This window comes from Triturus cristatus, chromosome 4_1, assembly GCF_964204655.1.
Source record: "Triturus cristatus chromosome 4_1, aTriCri1.1, whole genome shotgun sequence".
Taxonomy (NCBI): Eukaryota; Metazoa; Chordata; class Amphibia; order Caudata; family Salamandridae; genus Triturus; species Triturus cristatus.
In genome coordinates, this window is record NC_140585.1 from 643,224,138 (window position 1) to 643,244,570 (window position 20,433).

At 46.9% G+C, this 20,433-nt stretch overlaps 1 protein-coding gene across 8 annotated transcripts in view; it reads left to right on the forward strand.

The window, feature by feature from the left end:
• The window catches only part of ATP2B1 (ATPase plasma membrane Ca2+ transporting 1), a 475,107-nt gene that overhangs the window by 342,034 nt on the left and 112,640 nt on the right, over positions 1-20,433 (forward strand). For all 8 annotated transcript variants that reach the window (XM_085653032.1, XM_085653026.1, XM_085653033.1 and 5 more), the window contains one exon: positions 8,863-9,054. In XM_085653032.1, coding sequence (XP_085509158.1) covers positions 8,863-9,054 — 192 coding nt within the window. The remainder of the gene's footprint in view (positions 1-8,862; positions 9,055-20,433) is intronic.

Genomic DNA, 20,433 nt, shown 5'->3' on the forward strand with positions numbered 1-20,433 from the left:
ACAAAAAACGCAGTCACTTCACTGGGACTTGCCGGCCTCATCAAATCGCCTCCAATGTATGGGAATCTCTCTTATCGTGAACAATGGCCAAAAATGGAGGTTAACACTCATGAACGTCTATGTTCGCCCAAATACAGCATCCAGGAAATCCTTTGCAGATGAAGTATCGGCATCAGTAGTAAGAGCGCAAACCGGTTTTCCAAATTCAGAAATTTTACTCACTGGTGACTTTAACATGTGGTTAATGTCATTTCTTCATAAAAATGAGGTCACCAAATCACACGATAGCATCTGGGTGATCCCACCGCAAGCCAAGCCGGGTTGGCATAAGGAGGATTCTCACGGAAGTTCTCTACAAGGTAACCTCGAAAATCTGGGTCTAAGAGCTTTAAACGGACGTTATCCTGCTGACAAGCCACCTCGATTCTCCTACCTATCGAAAAAAGGCACTTCATTAATCGACTATACCTTTGTCAGCATCTCTTTGCTCCATCAAGTAGCTGGATACAGTTTTGGAAACAGAATAGAAAGTGATCATTGCCCGCAAGAAATTACTTTGAGGACTGGCCTCACACAACATAAAAAGGTAAGGGACTTGCCATCTGAGAGCCTCACAATTAACCTTCAAACGCATCAAATGTTCCCTTAAGAATCTTCAATCCATATCAGCCGAGGCCAAACAAATAATTGAGCGCCAAACGTATATATGTGCCAACTGGTCAATATTTGCTACCGAACTTGCGGATAGATTTGCGAAACCAACAAAACATGCAAGCCAAATTGATCAAAAGAACATGCCGCGCTCAAACGGTGAGATACTATCTGCAAAAAGAGCAATGAATCGCTCATGGCGGGCTTTAAAAACTGACCCATCGGATCCCAGCAAAATAAAAAAACTGAGAGAGGCATGTAATCATCTTAAAAAAGCTAAACGTGAACTACGCAAAAACCAATGGAACCTGTTTTGGGTCAAATTACAGTATGATATTAAATCAAACAACTCTGCCAGGTTTTGGCGCACAATCAATAGTACATCTGGACGCTCTTCCAAAGTCGCTTCCTCGAGCATTCTCAAAATAGAGTGGGTTGAATATCTTTCTTCCCACTTCAATGACCAGGAATTGCGCATTAATGATCAATATCCCCCTTTCAGGGACACACTACTACAATCAGAGACTGCCTCGGAATCTCATCAGAACTCTTCAAACTCTTCAAAAAAGCTCGGCCACAAAATGGCACCAATAAAAGTAATTCATTCGATCCAGAGCTGCGCTAACTTAGTGCCAGTCCAGAAGGGCGAAATTGAAAAAATAATAAAAAAAGGACGTCAGGATGGCGCGCCTGGCCCTGGGGGAATTCCTCAAGCTTTGTTCAAGGAAGATCCAACTTTTTGGGCTGCGAAACTAAGCCCCCTTTTTAACACATGTCTCCAAAACAACATCATACCGCCCTCCTGGCGTGGATCTATCCTTGCACCAATCTTTAAAGGCGGGGACAAAAAATCTCCTGGGAATTACCGCCTCATCGCACTCATTGACAACGAAGCCAAGTATTTTGCGGGAGTGCTGCTAAACTCACTTAGGTCATGGGCTGTGGAAAACTCCATAATTCCCCCGAATCAAACAGGCTTTACAATAAACACTGGAACTTCAGTCAATCTCATGTCCCTCTCATGCCTAATTGACCAAGCTAAATTCTGCTCTTGTTCACTTTATATGGGGTTATCGACTATCAAGCAGCCTTTGACAATGTCAACAGAAGCAAATTATGGCAGAAGCTGTCCAGTTTCAACATTCCAGAGGCCCTTCTAAGAGCCATACAACTCCTGCACCAGGATACATGGGTTAGAATTAAGATCGGGGACGGCTCAAGACTGTCTCGCCAGATTTCGACAGAAAAAGGCCTCAAACAGGGATGTGTCTTGGCCCCAATACTTTTCAATCTATTCCTAGCCGACCTTCCCGAAGTTCTCAATAAGGTCAATTCCCACGCTCCTAAATTATCCGGTTTGCCGCTGACAAACCTATTATATGCTGATGACGTGGTACTGTTAAGTAAAACAAAGATCGGAATGCAACGACTTCTGGATGCTATTTCCGACTACTCCAACAATAATGAGCTTCGCATTAACAACAGGAAGACGAAAATTCTAGCGGTGCATTCAAGGAAAGCAAAGAAGCTGTCTTGGGCTCTGAATAACGAACGCATTGTCGAATCCAACTGCCAAAGGTACCTTGGTGTCACTTTTAACAACAACAAATACAAATCCCAACTAGAAGAGCAAAAAAGGAATGGCACGGCACTTGCCTTTGCAATCGGTATAATTCAAAAGAAACTTCAAGGCCCTACTCTTGCACCCACACTTCAGGTGGCTCAGGCAAAAATCATTCCCACTCTAACTTATGGCAGTGAAGCTTTAAAAGGATTGGACAGTGACCATCTGGATAAAATAATCACTAATATCTACAGGTCCGTGTTTAAATTACCAAACCACACATCACCTGCACAAATCAGGTTGGAATTTTGCATCTGCAAACAACGACTGGCTAGAGCCATGTCCTTCCTCGTGTGCTGTCACAAGTTGAGGTTATCAAAGGAGGGAAGTTTAGGTTACCATTTGTGGGCCTGCATTGATATCTTATGGCGAGCAGGACACGAATATTGGTCAAAAGGCTTAAAAACTCTGTGCCTAAATGACCTCTGGATCCTGCATGCCAGTCAGAAGGAATTCAAAAGGCTAGCGAAAATCAGCACTAAACAATTGTCAAGAGTGGAAGACAAAGCCAGCCTCGCAAAAAGAAGTCATGGGTGGATGACCCTTCAATCCTATGCCTTACTAATCCCACAGCCGTACCTTACCACATTGTTTAGTGCTCGGACGAAACTAAGTTTTTTAAAACTGAGACTGGGAGTCATCAATCTGTTGACACATCGGCCAAAATGGAAAAGAGAACATGGAAAAGTACAGTGCAGACTTTGTGGGTCTCCCAAAGAAGACATTATACACATCATATGCCTGTGTCCTCTACTATTGACAGAGAGACGGGCTTTACTCAAGCATCACTGGAATAGAAACATGATTAGAAGCTGTAGAGCAGCAGTTTTGGCGTGTTTCGATCCTAGGAACACTAAACTAAATTGTGCCCTAGTAAGATTTATGGAGTGCGCTGCAAAAAAACATACTGAGCTGTCCAGAGTCTGCGATTCCCCCATTGGAATAATGCTGCTAAATCTTCACTTGCTGCTTCTGGCTCCTTTGAATATGACTTTTTAAACTGAAGTTTTACCTTATTATCCATACATATCAACTTTTTATGAAATTATCGTCTTAAATTAACCTTGAATTTTAAATGTTTGTATTTGCAATGGTTTACTTTTAAATCACGCAATAAAGTTTATATTATTATTAATATAGGGTAACTGTTGATTTCTCTCATGCAAATTGGTATCTCCTCGTCCCATTCCAAAATGACCTCCGAATAATCATTTTTGGGCCCAGCTAGCACCGCTTGGAATATCCTTTCCTGTCCTACGCTTAGACAAGTAGATTTCAAAAGCTTGGGTGAGGTGGTTACTGGTCTTCACAACCATTTTTCCTTGCACATTGTTTTTGCTTATAACGATTAGGTAAAATAGGGTTTTCAGGTTAAATGAAAGGATTTACAGAGGCAAGGGGAAGACCTCACATTGGGCAGAATAGCAAAAGGAATAAGTAGATTTAGGTTTTCAAGAGCGTGAGCAGGAACGGAAGATGGGTGACTTTGAGTATGCATAAGAGTATAGTGTCCAGATAAAGGGGATCCAGAGCATGGAGATGATGTTAATGGGGGTAGTTCAGGAGAGGCTCAATATTAAAAAGATTGGGTCAAAGAAAATTAACTGGTAAATATTTCATTTTTAAATGTGCTGTGCGCAAAGTGGCTGATGGCACTTAATAACAATATTGTGGAGATAGAAATAATCTGACAAACCGCACAATAAAGAAAAGACAGCAACAGTATCATAATGCCTTCCATAATTAACTGTTATGACAAATAGTTGTTAAAAAGAAAGATATTCAAAACAATTAGGAAACCGTAACAGTTGGAATAAGTCTCGTGGATTCCCACGATCGTGGACAGTTGCAGTATATCGATAATACAAAGTGCGATATTTTTTAACTCTTTGGAAATCTGGCCAGACCTAAGCCTAGCTACTTATGCATGCGTGCTCCCACAGACTTGGAGCTTAGCAGCCAGGTAAAAAGGTCAATGTCTTTTATTGAAGGCAGATCATTTCAAATTGAATGTGGAATTTAAGTGTCTTCCTACCAAACCACAAATGTAGAAACTCAGTTGTGGATGCAATTTTGTAATTGCTTCAACCATGTACCTCCTACCTCCTTTTGGGAACCTCAGTGGCTCCATGTAATATTCTGCACTAGCAGTACACTGCCTCCAGTGCAACTCCATAAACACTGGTAGAGGAGAGAGTGAAGAGAAGCTCATCGAGCAATAACCAATGAGAAGCATAAACATGAGGTATGAAGACAGAATAGTCAGCAGATGAAAGATCTAGAAGCAAGAATAAGTAGGTACCCCACTATGAGTACATTGCAGAATATCGTACACAACCCTCGGATTGCTGAATCAGTATTTTGTTATGGATTGAGGTCAGATTAATGACCTCTTAGGAGGTCACTCTGATCAATGTGTGGTATCAGAGGACTAATAAGATTGTTGCTCATGATTTCAAGGGTGAGTTTCTGTAATATGGTTTGTGCAAGTCCTGGTTTTGCAACAAAAGTATTGATACATGCCTTAAATATCCTTTGAAGGTTCCCAAGAGATAATGTTTTTTTCAGGTATCTGTAAAGATACAGTGGAGTTGCAGGTCCAGTTCTTCTTCCATGAGTAAGAGCGCTGCAGGCAGCAGGTCAGCACAGCTGGGCAGAGGTTTCTTTAGAGCAGCATCCAGCAGAGTGGCAGTTCTTACAGCAGTTTTTCTTCCTGGCAGAGTATCCACCCATCCAAAGTATGCTAAAGAGTTGATGTCTGAGGTCCCACTTATATGCACTGGTGCCCTGGTTCTAGAAATTGTCTTTGAAGTGCATGGGATTTCCTGCCTCCCCTGCCCTGGCTCCAAGCTGACTGAAGTGACAATGCAGAGTCGTTGGGCCCTTTATGTGAAGGCAGAGCACAGACTATGCAGGTGTAAGTAGGGCTGTGCTCAGCTACCCCTCGCCCCTTTCTAACAGCAGATTGCCCACTCAGGCACACCTAATCCCTCTATTATGTGACTGTCTGGGAGGTATTCACAAAGTCTATCAGTTACACCCAGCCATGTGACCTAGGCCAGGCTATCGGTACAAAAGGGCTAGGGGAAGAGAAAATGTCAACTTTCTAAAAGTGCCATGTTTAAAAGTGTGTTCAAAAACCCAACTTCGCCACTAATTAGAGCTTTTCACCCCAATTCCAAAGACATCAAACATTAACTGGTTATCTTTTCCCATTTGGAAATTACACTTATAAAATGTAATAAGGCAACTTGTACCTCTCTGCGAGGTTACACTACTTCCAGTTGAAGCACTGGGAACTATAACCCCACATGAGACTTGCTGCCACCAGGGAGCTCCTTCCTATCAGTCTCTTTGTACAAGGCGCGGGGTTGACCAGAGGGTGTATCTGTTTCTCTTGGTGCTCTTGATCTCTACCAAACTCCTTCGGGACTACGTCATGTATCCTTTTGGGAAACCTCATTGGGAATTAGCATTAAGGATAAATAATGGCGCACACTCTACAGAGATAATCAATCTATGGGACTAAGGGAGGCAGATTATAAGATCCTTTATGACTGGTATCTTTATCCTGAGAAACTACACACTATTTCCAAGCACATAAGATACATGCTAGATGGGATGTGGGATGGTAAGAGACTTTCACCATGTCTGGTGGTTCTGATGAGACTGTCCTAAATGGAAAGATTCTTTCACAGATAAGGGAGATATTGGGCTACCCGATCCCTGACTGTCTAGAGTGCGCCCTGTTGGGTCTTCAAGATCCCTCTCTGAAATGCCAGTACCTTGGAGATCGCTCTGTTTTTGGCTCTGTCTGGGGGCAGCCAAAATTGCCATAGCTGCAGCATGGAAGAAGCCTGACGCCCCATCTATTTCCCAGTGGCACTCCCATCTCTGGCAAGCTCTCGCTGTGGAACGTATGACGGATATACTGGCTGAAACAAGAAAGTGTTTTGAATATATTACGGGCCAGTTGGTGCAGTTCCTCTCGAAGGGCCTCCCCTCTTCTCCTGTCAACCCCGAATAAGAGCACTTCACCTCTTTCAGACTTAACTAAATGCCAGCTCCCTCCCTCCTCATGGGGAAAGGCGAGAATCCCCCGCATTTGTCACCCTCACTGGTAGAATCTTTTGAGATTTTCTTTTTGTAATTGCTGTACCCCCATGCATGTTTTGTTGATGTTTTTATTTACTAAAATGCTTCTAGATGGATTTGTAAACATTAGGAGTTTTTCCTCCAAGAAGGGGTACCTTCCTAGTTAAAACACACACTACTGCAGAAATGATACATGATTTTACTTGATATATTGTTGTTTCTATTGAGCCAATCTTTTGATAATCTGAAATTGTCATTAGCACACTGTAGCTGATGGTTTGACAAATCATTGACATTGTAGTACTTTGTAATGATACCCTTCAAACTTGATAAAAACAGTTTTACAAAACAAAATTTGATAAGACAACCCCAATGTTATTCTATGGGAGAGGTAGGTCTTGCATTAGTGAAAAACGAATGTAAAAGCTTTTCACTACCAGGACATGAAAAACACAAAAGTACATGTCCAACGTTTTACACATTGCACCCTGCCCTCTGGGATGTCCAGGGCCAGCCCTAGGGGTGCTTTATATGTAATAAAAAGGAAGGCATGGGCTTGACAAAAGGTTCACTTTGCCATTTTAAAATGGCAGTTTAAAACTGCACAACCAGGCTCTGCAATGGCAGGCCGGAGATATGTTTAAAGTGCTCGTTAAGTGGGTGGCACAACAATTGCTGCAGGTCCATTAGTAGCATTTGTTTTACAAGCCCTGAGCACATGTAGTGGTACTTTACTAGGGATTTATAAGTAAATTAAATAAGCCAATTCTACCATGCTTTAAGCAGAGAGCACAAGCACTTTATTACTGGTTAGCAGTGGTCAAGTGCACAGAGTCCTAAGGCTAACAAACACTAATTCAGCAAAAATAGGAGGTTAAAGGCAGAATGTTTGGAAGTGACCCTGTGGAGAGGGCCAGGTCCAATAATATTGTACAATCAGCCAGGTTTCAATCATCAGAACGTTTGACTACGGAAACGCACTTTAGGTGGGAATATCTGCTCAAGTCACCAAGATGCTCTAGGTCATCCAGAATACTGTGACCAAACTCTTACCCATCGCCCACATATCCACCCACTTCAAAGATCTGTATTGGCTCCCCATCTACAAATGTGTCCTTTTCAAACCACACAAACACGCCCGACATGTCCCTGAACATGCACTTTGTCTTTCACCCCCTGCAAGACACCTTTGCTCCACCAGCATTCTTCTTGCCTCTGTCCCTCACATTCAAAGCACCAGAGACGAAGACCGTGCCTTTTCGTATCTGGATCCGAAGAGCTGAATAGGAAAGTCATGTTTTTTTAAAACAGTTTTTGCATTTTTCAACATGGCAGTCCATTTTTCCGATGCTTTATTTCCACCTTCTTGCAGTTTGTGGTGGAAAGATACGTGAAAATGGATGAACCCGGGAAAGCTATACATTTCTGAAATCTAGACAAAATTCTAACTTTAGCAAGGGTCATTTTAGGAAAAACTAATGAAGGAAAAATGGGTATGAAGGAAGCCAGTAAGCAAGATGCTGTCTTTTAGAAAAGTGAGAATTTGTGCACCTCTGAGTTTGCAGTTGCTCCTACTATCATGTGATTCAGCGTGCATTTTGCTAAATGGTTTTTATTTTGCAATGGCTTACATTTGAAAGCCTTAAATGGAGAGTAATCGAATTAGCAATAACAAATGTTCTACTATTAAGTGTTCCTACTCCTAGCTAATAAAAACCAGTCTCCGCTTGTGTCTGTGAGCGTTCTCCGCTTGTATCTGTGAGCTTATGCCCGCAACAGGAAAGGCTTCAAAACGCACATAAGGGCATTCATTTTTTGGCATGAAAAGGAGGATTTTTGCTTATGTGGGTGGCTGCAGAATTTTGGCCTGGCCAGGAAAGTCAAGGGTTTTCTGAATTGTAGGGATCACTCCAAGTTTTCTTGCCCACAACTCCCTACAAACTTGAGCTAAAATCCTGCATTTTTCCTCACATTTCTGTGAAGTAAAAATCTAGAATCTGTGGGGAAGTTTCCCTGAAAGTGGAACTTTGCTCCCTTTCCAATCTTGCCTCTCCTGTGTTGATCGGTGGCAGAGCCTATCTGAGGCTTCCCGCCCCTGAACACCAATCAAAAGTGAAAACAGACCCCAGCGTTAGCGGCGTCTTGTTTTACGTTAGTTTTGCTCTGACGTTAGTGAACTATGCAGGTCATTTGTCACAGCATAACCAAAAAATCAAGCTCTGGGCTCGAGGTAGGCTCTTGTGTGCCGACTTTGATTTAAGAAATGGAAATGTTTCTGGTTTTCTCACTAGAAACATTGTATTTTTTCCAGTATGGTGATGACCCTTCTAAGGTAGTGTGGATGATGTCAAAGGCTTGCTATTGTGCATATTAAACCGTGAATTGTCAGTACTAGCAAAGAACCATAAATAGTGTTGTTTATGTTTAATCAAAGCTATCTTACTTTGGGTAGTGTTCTGTCCGTGTTAAATGTGTCTTCTCTTCTCTTCCAGGGCATTGCTGGAACTGATGTCGCGAAAGAAGCCTCCGATATCATTCTTACTGATGACAACTTCTCCAGCATTGTTAAAGCGGTTATGTGGGGACGAAATGTATACGATAGTATTTCCAAGTTCCTTCAGTTCCAGCTCACCGTCAATGTAGTTGCAGTTATTGTTGCTTTCACCGGGGCATGCATTACTCAAGTAAGTAATCGTTTATTGCATTTTTCTACTTTTCTTGCGCTTAACAACTGCTACGTCTGACGGTTGCATATTTTTTAATCACATAGTTTACGGTTCTTTCCTAGGTCAGATCATTGCCGCCTTTAGTGTCTTAATCAGCGAGTTGCTGTGGACATCCAGGTGTTTCCTTCCATCCTCCAATCAAGTCAGTAGTTGCCTCTGTTCATCACTAGATGGCACTGCCGTACCTGATTCTGAACACATCCAAACTAGATATTGTCAATGTTCCGACAACCAAAGAACTAAGTAAGACACGCCACACCGTGTTTTATCTCTTTGTTTCCGGTTTCGCTTTCTGCATCTTTCTCTGCTAGAAACTTGGAGTCTACCCAGACATTTACTTGTCATTCCCCTTTCCTCATCGCATGTCCTATTTCTGCCTGTGTCACAGTACACACTCAGGAAGAGAACTTTAGTTTTCCTCAAATATGAACCACTGACAACTTCCTCATTAGCCTCCCATGCTATTCTCGCCCACACCAGGGAAAGATCTGGCGCTGTGCCAGCTGCATTGTTATTTCAGAAATGTTCAAGTTTGATTACAGTGTCCAATGTTGCGTCGTGATCACCATTAACTATCAGCCGCTGTGCCGCGCAATAAACAGACCACACACAGTTGGGTCTCTCGGCGCGAACTGCCGAACTCGGGGCACGCCCCTCTTTATTTAACTCGACGCGTACGCCACCGTCGCGGCGTACGCATCACGTAGGTTACATGTGCGCTCTAGCGTCCAACGCTAGAGCGCTAACTGCAACATCCCTCCAACTTGGATGACAAAACTCCGACTCGAACTCCCCCACTCAGTCACTTACTTGGCAGGCAAAGTCTCTGAGGCGGCTACTTGGTGGAGGATTCTCTCTCCGCCCATACCTGGTCGTCGCTCGGGTGTTGGCGTCTGGCGGGCAGTCGCGTTCCGCCCGGTCGGCTGCGGAGCTGGGCCCGCCCGGGTCTGTTGTCGACTCGGGTTGGGTCAGGGGTGATGAAAGTTCTCTTTCGGGAATCCTGGTGTCCTCCACCTCTTCCTCCGCGGCCTCTGGCCGGTGTTCTGTGGCCGAGGGTATGCGCTTGAACCACGAGATGTTACGTGTGGCTGACTCAGCCCCTCTTCTGGCCGTGATCATTGTCCCGTGGCGGCGTTCCACTGTCCAGCTCCCTGGCTCGTACGGTGGCTTGAATTTCCCTCCGGGTCTTTATGAGGACATTGTCTCCCGGCCCTAGGGCGCGCTCCCGGCTTCCCCTGGCCCGGCTTGCTTGCTGGTTCCGCCGCTCTCGTCGTTGCAGAGCCTGCTCCGCTGCAAACGGCGGGGGGGCCCACCCGGGGACTGTGGGTAGGCCATCACGGCGTGTCCCTTTTAGCATGAGGGCCCAGGGGGCTTGTCTGGTGGAGCAGTGTGGTGTGCTGCGATACTCCCCAAGGAATCGTTGGATTTCTCGTTCCGGGTCCCGATGTTCGGCGCTGGCTATTCGCAGAACTTTGTTTAGTGTCCGCATGAAACGTTCAACCTCGCCGTTGGCTTGGGGCCACTGTGGGGTGATCCGCCTGTGGCGTATGCCGTGATGTGCGAGGAATTCGCGGAATTCATGGCCCTGGAACGGTGGCCCGTTATCGTTCTTCAGTTCTGAGGGGCGCCCGAACATGTGAAATATCTTCTCTAGTGCTGGCCCTACAAACGTGAAGGCGGTGGATGGCAGCGCCTCCACGAGGGGGTATTTGGAGAAGTTGTCCACGACTACCAGCGTTACTCTCCCGACTGGGAGGGTCCCAAAGTCCACGCTGACTTTGTCCCAGGGGTGTCTCCCGGGCTCTTCAGTCACGATGGGGGCTGGAGATTCAGGTCTGCTAGTCATCTGACATGCCGGGCAGTTCCTTACGATGTTTTCCACCAATGCGTCCATTCCCGGGAACCACACCTTTTCTCTCATTCTGGCCTTCATCCTCTCCGTTCCTTGATGACCTCTGTGGGCCAGGAGGGTGGCTTGGTGGCGAAGCGCTGCTGGCATGACGATCCTCGCTCCTCTCAGGACTATTCCATCTCTGGTGGCGCTGAGCTCATTCCGTACGCGCCAGATCTGCTGCAGGTCAGCCCTCTCGTCCTCTGTCCACGTGTTGGCCGACTGTAGGAAGTTGGTCCACGACCCCTGTTGGAGGGCTTCCCGAGTTCTGGTCATTACGGTGTCACGATCCGCAGCTTGCAAGATCTCTTGGAGTGTCAGTACCTGCGGGCAGGTTAAGGCCGCGATGGAGTCTAGATGCGCTTCAGCTGCGTCTTCCTCGTCCTTCCCGGCTTGTGGGGGCTCTCTTGTGTCCGGGTGTCTGGACAGGAAGTCGGCCGGGTTCTTGGCGCCAGGCCGGTAGGTTATGTCCATGTGGTATTGTTGGAGTCCAATGGCCCATCGTTCAATTCGTGGCAGGGGGTGTGGTGCTGTCCCTTAAAAAGGGGTACCAGGGGCTGGTGGTCCGTCACAACTGTGAACGGATGTCCACAGACGTAGAGGTGGAAGTGTCGACAGCCCCACCTTATGGCCAACGCCTCCCGCTCGATCTGGGAATACCTTTGTTCGGTTGTTGTGAGTGCTTTGCTCGCATAAGCCAATGTGGCCCACCGCCCTGGCTCTTGTTCCTGCGTGAGGACTGCCCCGAGTCCCACCGGGCTGGCATCGACTAGTAGCTCCGTTCTTCGTGTGGGGTCGAAGTAAACCAGAGTGGCGTGGTCGAGGAGCGCTGTCTTGATGGCTTGGAACGCGGTGTCTTCCTGGGGCCCCCACTGCCACGGTGCGTCCTTCTTCGTCAGTTGTCTGAGGGGCTCGGCAAGTGTCGCTAGGTTCGGAATGAATCGGCCGCAGTACGTGGCCATTCCCAGAAAGCTGCGTACCTCCGAGGCAGATGTGGGTGCTGGGGCGTCCTTGATGGCTTGGGACTTCCGGGGATCCACCTGAATGCCGTTGTTGGTGAACTTGTACCCGAAGAATTCTATTTGCTGCTGGAATAGCTGGCACTTGTCCTTGTGGAGTGTGACTCCGTAGTCCCTGAGGCGTGTCAGTGTGGCTCTGACTCTCCGATAGTGCTCATCTATGGTGGTGGAGTGGATCAGTATGTCATCACTCACATTCATGACTCCTGGCAGGCCTTGTAGTATGTCCCTGATCGTGTTCTGGAAGATCTCCGCCGCAGACGATATCCCGAAATTGAGCCGCCTGTATCTTCTCAGCCCAAGGTGTGTACTGAAGGTGGTGATGTACCTACTCTCTTTGGCTAGTGTTAGCTGGTGGTAGCCGGCGTTTAAGTCCAACTTGGAAAACCACCGTGCCCCGTTGAGGTCCGCAATGATGTCGTCCATGGTGGGTGTGATGTGTCTCTCCCTCTTGATGGCTTTGTTGGGGAGCCGCATATCAATGCACACCCGGATCTTGCCAGGTTGGCGAGGCTTCTCCGCGATTACCATTGGGGACACCCATGGGGTGGGGCCAGTGACTGTCTCTATGACCCCTTGTTCTTCCAGCTTCTTGAGTTCTTCTTCCACCAGAGGGCGTAGCTGAAAGGGGATCCGTCTGTGCTTCAGTGCCGTGGGTGTGATAGAGCGGTCGATGTGGAGTCTGACCGGCGGGCGCTTGATTTTCCCCAGGCCCGTGAACAGTTCAGGGAACTGGTCCAGCAGGTTTGCCGTTTGATTATCTTGAACTTTCCGGATGAACACTAGGAGTCCCAGGTCCTCGGCGGCGTGTCCACTTAGGAGCGTATCTACCTCTTGGTTGATGATGTGTACATCAATGGTGATCTCGGCGTCCTCTGTTCCCACCGGTACTGTCATTTTCCCCAGAAGGGGTAGTGGGATGTCGCTGCCATATGCATATATGCGGGCCTTTGATGTCTTGAGTTCTGGCTTCGGTCGGAGTCGGTTGTACTGCTGCACCCCCATGACTGTGACTGATGCTCCCGTGTCGATCACCGCGTTCACCTTTGACCCTGCGACTCTGACGTCGCACCGGGGTTGTGGCCGTCTTGTGCTTTTCAGGGCTCTGGTGAACGAGATCACGTATGTCTCCTCTCCATCATCAGACTCCGAGTCGTCCTCCTGCAGGGCTCGCGTGTGTCTGGGTTCAGCGTCAGTACGTGAGGAGAGGGACAGTTGGGATAGCTGTCTCAGCATGCTTTTCGCAGGCCTCCTGCCCCTGTGATCCTTCCGCGGGGCGCGCTTCCGGCAGACGGAGGCAAAGTGGTTCAGGGTGCCACAGCTGGTGCACGTTTTACCTTTCGCAGGGCACGTCTTGCCTTGGTGTTCTTCATACCCGCAGTAGTCACACTGCGCTGGGGGCGACCTCCTGGGTGCTGGTCGGCGCGTCTGTTCGCGCGTCCTCACTGCAGCTGCGCGCTCTGTCTTGACGGTCACTCATGGCCCCGTGCCTCGTGTGAGCGCTTGTTCCATCTCCGCGCGTGCGTCGGACAGGTCGTGGGACCGTGCCAGCACCAGAATATCAGCCATCGGGATGTTTGGTTGGCGGAGGATGAGGCTCCGCAGTTTCTTGCTTCGGATGCCATAGATGAGCTGCGCCCTGATCTCTTCTTTTGCTCGGTCGCCAACCAGGTGAGTGTCTGCGAGCACCCTCAGCCGTGCATGAAAAGCACCCACTGTCTCCCCCTCTTTCTGCTTCGCTTGACGCATCTTGAAGTTCTCGAAATCCGGGTTCATCTGGGGGTCAAAGTGAGTATTGAGGGCCGTCACGGCCGCGTCGTAGTCGTCCGCATTACCGGTGTTGGGAAGGTGCTTAAACAGGTAGACTTCCTCCCCCGCGTAGTGAAGAAGGAGCGAGCGCTTCACCGCCCCGTCCGTCTCCCGAGAACCGATGAAGTAGTTGTTGAGCCTGCCGATCCACGTCTGCCAGCGTGGGGCGGCCGTGGCGGGGTCAGCCGTCTCGCTGAAGGGTGGCAGGACACCGGTCGGAGGGTGAAACAGGTGGGCAGGCGCCTGGGCTCCGTCATCTCCCATGGTGCGGCAGGGAAGGCGTGGCGCTGGGAAGCAGGGCAGCTGCTAGAGGACCAGCGTGGCGAAGGGCAGACGAGGGCTACTTGGAGGACCTCGGGGCCTCTGGGGGGGGCTGACGCAGAAGATGAGGCACGATGCACCAGGAGAGGCGCAACGCTGAGGCGAGACCAGCGGGAATCTTCTTCCACCGGTTGCAGGCACAAGTGATTGGGGCACATACGCTCACCATGTGAAGAGGGCAGCAGTGAAGTCCAGGCCCTGGCAGCAGTAGCAGGAGACACAGACAGGTGGTGGCCCTGGCTCGAGCGAGCAGCGTGACTGTCCGGAGGGGGCTCAGGCGAGGCCAGAGCAGAATCGCGGGACTGCCGCGATCCCAGGAGCAGAGGCAGCGCTCATTGCAGTGCACGCAGCAGGTCCGGCCCCCTCGTCGCCAATGTTGCGTCGTGATCACCATTAACTATCAGCCGCTGCGCCGCGCAATAAACAGACCACACACAGTTGGGTCTCTCGGCGCGAACTGCCGAACTCGGGGCACGCCCCTCTTTATTTAACTCGACGCGTACGCCACCGTCGCGGCGTACGCATCACGTAGGTTACATGTGCGCTCTAGCGTCCAACGCTAGAGCGCTAACTGCAACATCCAAGATGCCCGCGTATAAGTATCTAATTTTAATATATAACCCGATCTAATGCCTGCAGAGTCCTTACCTTCTTTTCAAGTGTAAGGCCAGCTATGGGCCTAGTGCACGAGAGCCTTCCGTGGCTGCTGTTTCGGGAAGTATATATACTGTTTGTAGTTTGTGCGTATGTGATAGATGCTACAAGCGAAAACAACCGCAAAGTCCAGCGGTAGCAGTGTAGGCAGGTCTCCTCGATCCAGATAAAGAGCAGAGATTTGCCTTTTTAGATCCACTACTGTGCAATGCATTCCCTGACGCCTGAAACCAATAACGTGCTTAGCGTCACCCTTGTATGCATGTGCATCCCCACTCCCTTGCAATACAAGTGACCTACTATGAACAATCAGCACATGCATCTTCTGTATCAGAATGATAATAGTTACGCCTCTGGGATGGGAAAAAGTGGGAGGGCCTCCTTGAAGCAAGCCTTCAAAATAACAGTAAATTGTTTTGGAGTATTGTAAAGTGGGGTTCCGGTGGGCAGCCAGAGGGCCCCCAAAATAATGTTTCCCAAGTGAAATGGGTTGAGTATTTCAAACCCCAATATGCTGCACCCATTGATCATTCTGAAAGTCTGGAGTTCTGCCAGTTGTTTAAACCAGATGACGATTTTACCAGTTCCGAGGTGAATTTAGCATTGTTGGGGGTGGCATCTGGTAAAGCACCCGGCCCGGGCAGTGTTCCTGCAGACATCTTCCTGTATGACAAGCTTAGATGGGGGAGATATATCCAGCTGATTGCTAACGCGCTGGCTCATGGTGCCCCTATCCCTAGTTCATGGAAAGCCGCGGAAATCATCCCGGTGTATAAAAAGGGGGACCGCTCACTCCCAGAGAATTACCGGTCTATTAGCTTGATCGACGCTATCCAGAAGATCACTGGTAGGCTGATCCTCAACCGTGTTCATTTCTGGATAGCGTCAAACAATATTTTATCAACTTTTCAGGCAGGTTTTCGCCAATACACCAGTAACATTGATCAAGTATTCCGCTTCATACTCCTCTATTGGAAGACGGTTGTCCTGGGCAAGGGGAGTTTGTACGCGGTGTTTGTGGATCTTAGGGCCGCATTTGATCTGGTACCCCGTCCCAAACTTTGGCTGACATTGAAAGAACTAGGGCTGCATGGTGGCTTGTTGTCCCTGATCCAGAGGCTGCACGCAGATAATTCCGCTAGAATAAGATGGGGAGGGCAGGGCTTAACGACAGAAGACTTTCCTGTCCAAAGAGGTGTCAGGCAAGGCTGTGCAATGGCCCCAACGTTATTTTCTTTATATATTAACAACCTAGCGGATTGTCTTTTGAATGCCCAAGTAGACGCACCCATTCTTGGCAACACAAAGGTCCCTATTTTAATGTTCGCTGACGATACGCTTTTAATTGCCAAAACACCTTGCGGTCTTCAGCGTTCATTGGACATTTTCGAGACCTTTTGTGTTGACCGTGGCCTTGAGGTGAACATTAAAAAAACAAAGCTTATGGTATTTAGGCCACACAAATCTTTTAAAAATACTTTTGTTTTATTTAAAAATCCGCTCGAACAAGTACAGGTTTTTAATTATCTAGGTGTTAACATCCAAAACAATTTTTTGTGGAAACTACAGCGTGATATGTCCACCTTAAAACATAGGCAACTTGCTGGAGCTCTTGCTGGCGAATTTAAAAAGTCTCCCTCGAAGCCTATTAGACCTGTGCTTCAGGTGTATAGTGCAAAAGCGGTGAGCTCGGCTCTATATGGTGCTGAACTGTGGGGCTACGAGAACCTGTCTCCTTTAATTATTTCGGAAAACAGGTTCTTGCGTAGCATTACTTCTCTCCCCCAGAGCACGCCCATTGTCCCTTTAAGATATGATCTAGGCAAGAATTCAATAGCCGATGTAGCCAGGCTTCGTCCAATTTTATACTGGCGTCGCCTGTGGACCACCCCGGATTTAGCCCAGTATGCGGAGGGCTTTCTGGATATAATGTCTTTGACAGGCTCCCGGAAGATTGTTTGGCTCAACGAGACCAGAAAATCCCTTGTGGCGCTTGGGATGAGTGATCTCTGGGAGAACCCCATGGCTGCTACCTTTCCATCTAAAGCGCATATGAAAGTAAAATATTGGGAGTGGGTAAATGCCAAGGTATTTCAGGAAACCAAATCTCTCTCACTAACTGATGAGTTTTTGAATATTAAACCAGCTCCAAGGTTAGAACACTTCTGCGATCTTGTCACCAAAGTGCTCGATAGGAAATTATTTTTCCAGATGCGGGTGGGAGCATTGCCTTTAAAATCCTTTTCTGCTAGATGGAAATCTACGAGCAGCAACTTATGTTTTTACTGCAAATCTCAGGTAGAAACCCTAGCTCACATGTTTTTTGAGTGCCCTGCCTACGCGGCCCCGAGGCGTGTCTGGTTGAGACCTGTTTGCAAACTTTTGGGCACAAGACAGAGTGTAGAAGCTTTAAGACTCCTTCGTACTTGCACAGACCCGGTAATTGTGGTGGCCGTGGCCAAATTTTTGGGGTGGGCATGGGTAATTAGATCTAAGAGACTTAGCGAGTAGGTTTAGTGATTTTGGATGCTACCCTTAATGATTTTTGTGTATCTCAAATGTTTTTTAAAAAATGTAAATATTTTAAATAGCAACATTTTTAGATTGTATATTTGTGTATTTTGTACCTGTGCTGTTTTGTATCGCTTTTATGACTTCTGTCGAATAAAGCTGTTTGGATTGATAATAGTTATCCTAATAATCTCAATTCAGTGACAAATAATTAATTAAAAATACCTAAAGCATTTGGTTACACATCCCTACTTCCCATAATAGCTTAGTGTATTTCCTAAATAACACTTATACATATATCTGTGTATAGTGTTAGTTCCATAATTGGGTGATCCGAGCCATTAGTAATGTCTCCTGGATACACATCCCGGGTCCTGTGTCCCTCCTTGCAGACCTTGCAGCGCTGTTGGTCTTCGGGTGGATGCCAGCTCTCCGGCAGGTCCCCTCTCAGCCACCGTACCGGTGTGTGCGTCTCACCCCTCCTCGGTCTTCGCGTCTCTGTACACTCTCCCTTCAGTGGTTTTCTATGGAGAGGGGATGGACTTCTCCCTCACATCCTCTCCTACCATCGCTTTGCCGTAGTAGATACAGTGGCTGTTAATGGAGCTGCGGGCAGCAGGCAAGCGTTTCCGAGGCACCCGGAGCGCTATGCGCATGTTGCTTTTCTTCCAAAACGTGTCTGTGCAAGGCACAGTGGCCTTGTAACCTTGTTCTGCAGCTTTCAGAAACACAGCAATTTTGCAATTCACGAGAAGGGAAATAAACTTTTCTATTTTGTTTGCATGAATAGTTGTGAAAGTAAGGTTTATCTCAATCATGAGCGAGTGTGGGGGAAATGGTTTACCTATTATGGCCTGTCGATGTGAAGTGACGCTCCCATGCCATGTTGATAACATGTCTCCTTACATGTATGTGCGCACAATGTTTTCCTACTGTGAAGATATGTTCTGCCGCAAAAAGTTCAATAAAGTTGGTTATAAAATAAAAGGTTTATCTTAAAATGGTGATTGCGCACACCCATTAGTGTTTAATTCAGAATATTGGTTTCCTAGATCCTGAGCCCGTCGCACACATACTCAAAAAGAAATAGTGCGTCCATGTTTGCATACAGTCGGGCCTGGCTTAGGTTTACCGTGGTATATGTATAATCCATGCCACACAATGCCATATTGGCCTTTTTCCTCCTTTCTGTTCATGGAGCCATGTGTACTGCTTGCTTCACGTTGGGTTTCCCCGACTTACAATAGTTATTTGACTACTAATGGAGCATCTTCCACATGTGCAGGGGAAGTCTTTCGAAGTTATTCACTCTGACCCACTCATCCCATTGGTCTTGGCCACATCGATTAAAATAGGTCCTTTCTGCTTTGAGAGAGCCTGACTGCATGTGAACCTGGTATATAGGAGATCTGGAGCTAAGGATGTCCTTTGAATGTAACTTTAGAGGTTCATTCATTTCACTCCAACACACCTTATGTGAAGTTCAAGCTCCACAGTGACTCTAAAGGTTAGCACCAAAAAATACAGATTCAAGTATTATTACGCAGAAGGCTTGCTGAGAAGCTAGGCCACGTCTCCGCAGCGACTCCGTTAGAAGCTATTCACTCTCATAGCACTAGATATGCGGAAATGGTTTGAAGATGTAGAACAGTCTTAAGATAGTAGCACAGGATTAAGGCTTGGCCAGAATACTTACCTCAGGGTTGAATTATCTTGAAATTACCCTTCATTAGTATTTAAGTGCACGAGTCGGCAACAGAAAGAGGACAAGGAGTTAAGAAGATGCCAGGTGAATAATCCTGCAGTGACAAAGGAAAATATATGGATTTGTTTTGTTCTTGCAAACTTGATAAATAGTTATGAATTTTAAGTCTCAACTCTTGTGGCATAGCATTAGGGCTCAATGTTTTTTGCTGGCCATCTTGAAACTCACAAGTCTGCTCTGACTACCAAGCTTTGCCACTGTGGAAAAACATATTTCCACAGCCATGACTCAGACAACCCCTAAGTTCACGGAGCCCACAGCGGTGATCAGGGTTACCCAGAGGTGTGAAAAATTCAAGACTGACCAAAGGTAAAAAGCACCAAAAATGGCATGTGACAAGCAAGTGGCCATTTAGATTCCAAATCTAACTGATACTATGGGCCCGACTGTCCCATCACTTCTGACTCCTGAGCTTCATAGAGAGAGAGAAAGGGCAGGCGAAACATTGAGCATCTGGCTTTTATTTAACTGCAGGAGGTTGCCCACAGGGCCTGACTGTAAGCCAGGCCCAGTGCCCAACAGCAATTGGAAAATAAGTGCAAGCTAAAACATTTTAATTCACTGAGAAAAGCCCAACGATTAAAAGTGAGTAATGGTTCGGCTCAAACAAGATCTACTACTGAAATTCAGCAGTTATGGTTACCAATACACAAAACTCACACCATACCCTGTCCCGCCTGCCATGCACAAAATACCAAATTACCAACGGCTTGGAAATAAATGAGCGATCAAGGAAACATGAATGGTGGGGTAATGTTGTGTGTATTGCTAACCAGAACTGGCGAATTTCGTTCGTATCATGTTTTAACCAGAACAATAACTCTTCTCTCTTTTTTTTATTTTTTTTAAACCGTTTTTTCAGTGCATGTGTAATATGTATGTAACATTTGTAGCAGTAGATTACATCCTTTGCACATGTATGCCATCTACAATTTACATTACAGGAAGTTTGGTATCAAGGTGATTTGTGATATCTCTCCTTTAAACTCAAACTTCACTGGGACACATACTTGGCCTCAGATTATTTTTCCCAACATCTGCTTCAGAAGTGTCCTGAAATGCTCCACTCTGTTAGATTGCACTTCATCACCAGTGGACTGGGGCATTTTTGGGGGAAAAAGACCTTAAAGCACAGAAGTTCAAGCTGTTGCTGAGGACGACTGTTGATGGTTTAAGGGCAGAAATGTTATCTTCATCTCACAATCGTCAACCTCATAAGCATCAAAACAATGGAAGGTCAGATGACAATGACTGGTTTGGGTGCAGGGAGAACACACTCTTTAAATTGTGCCCATCTTGAAATCATATATTCCTGTGGTCGGACCAACGTTGTTTGGTAACCTCTGCTTACAAAGGAATCGCAACAA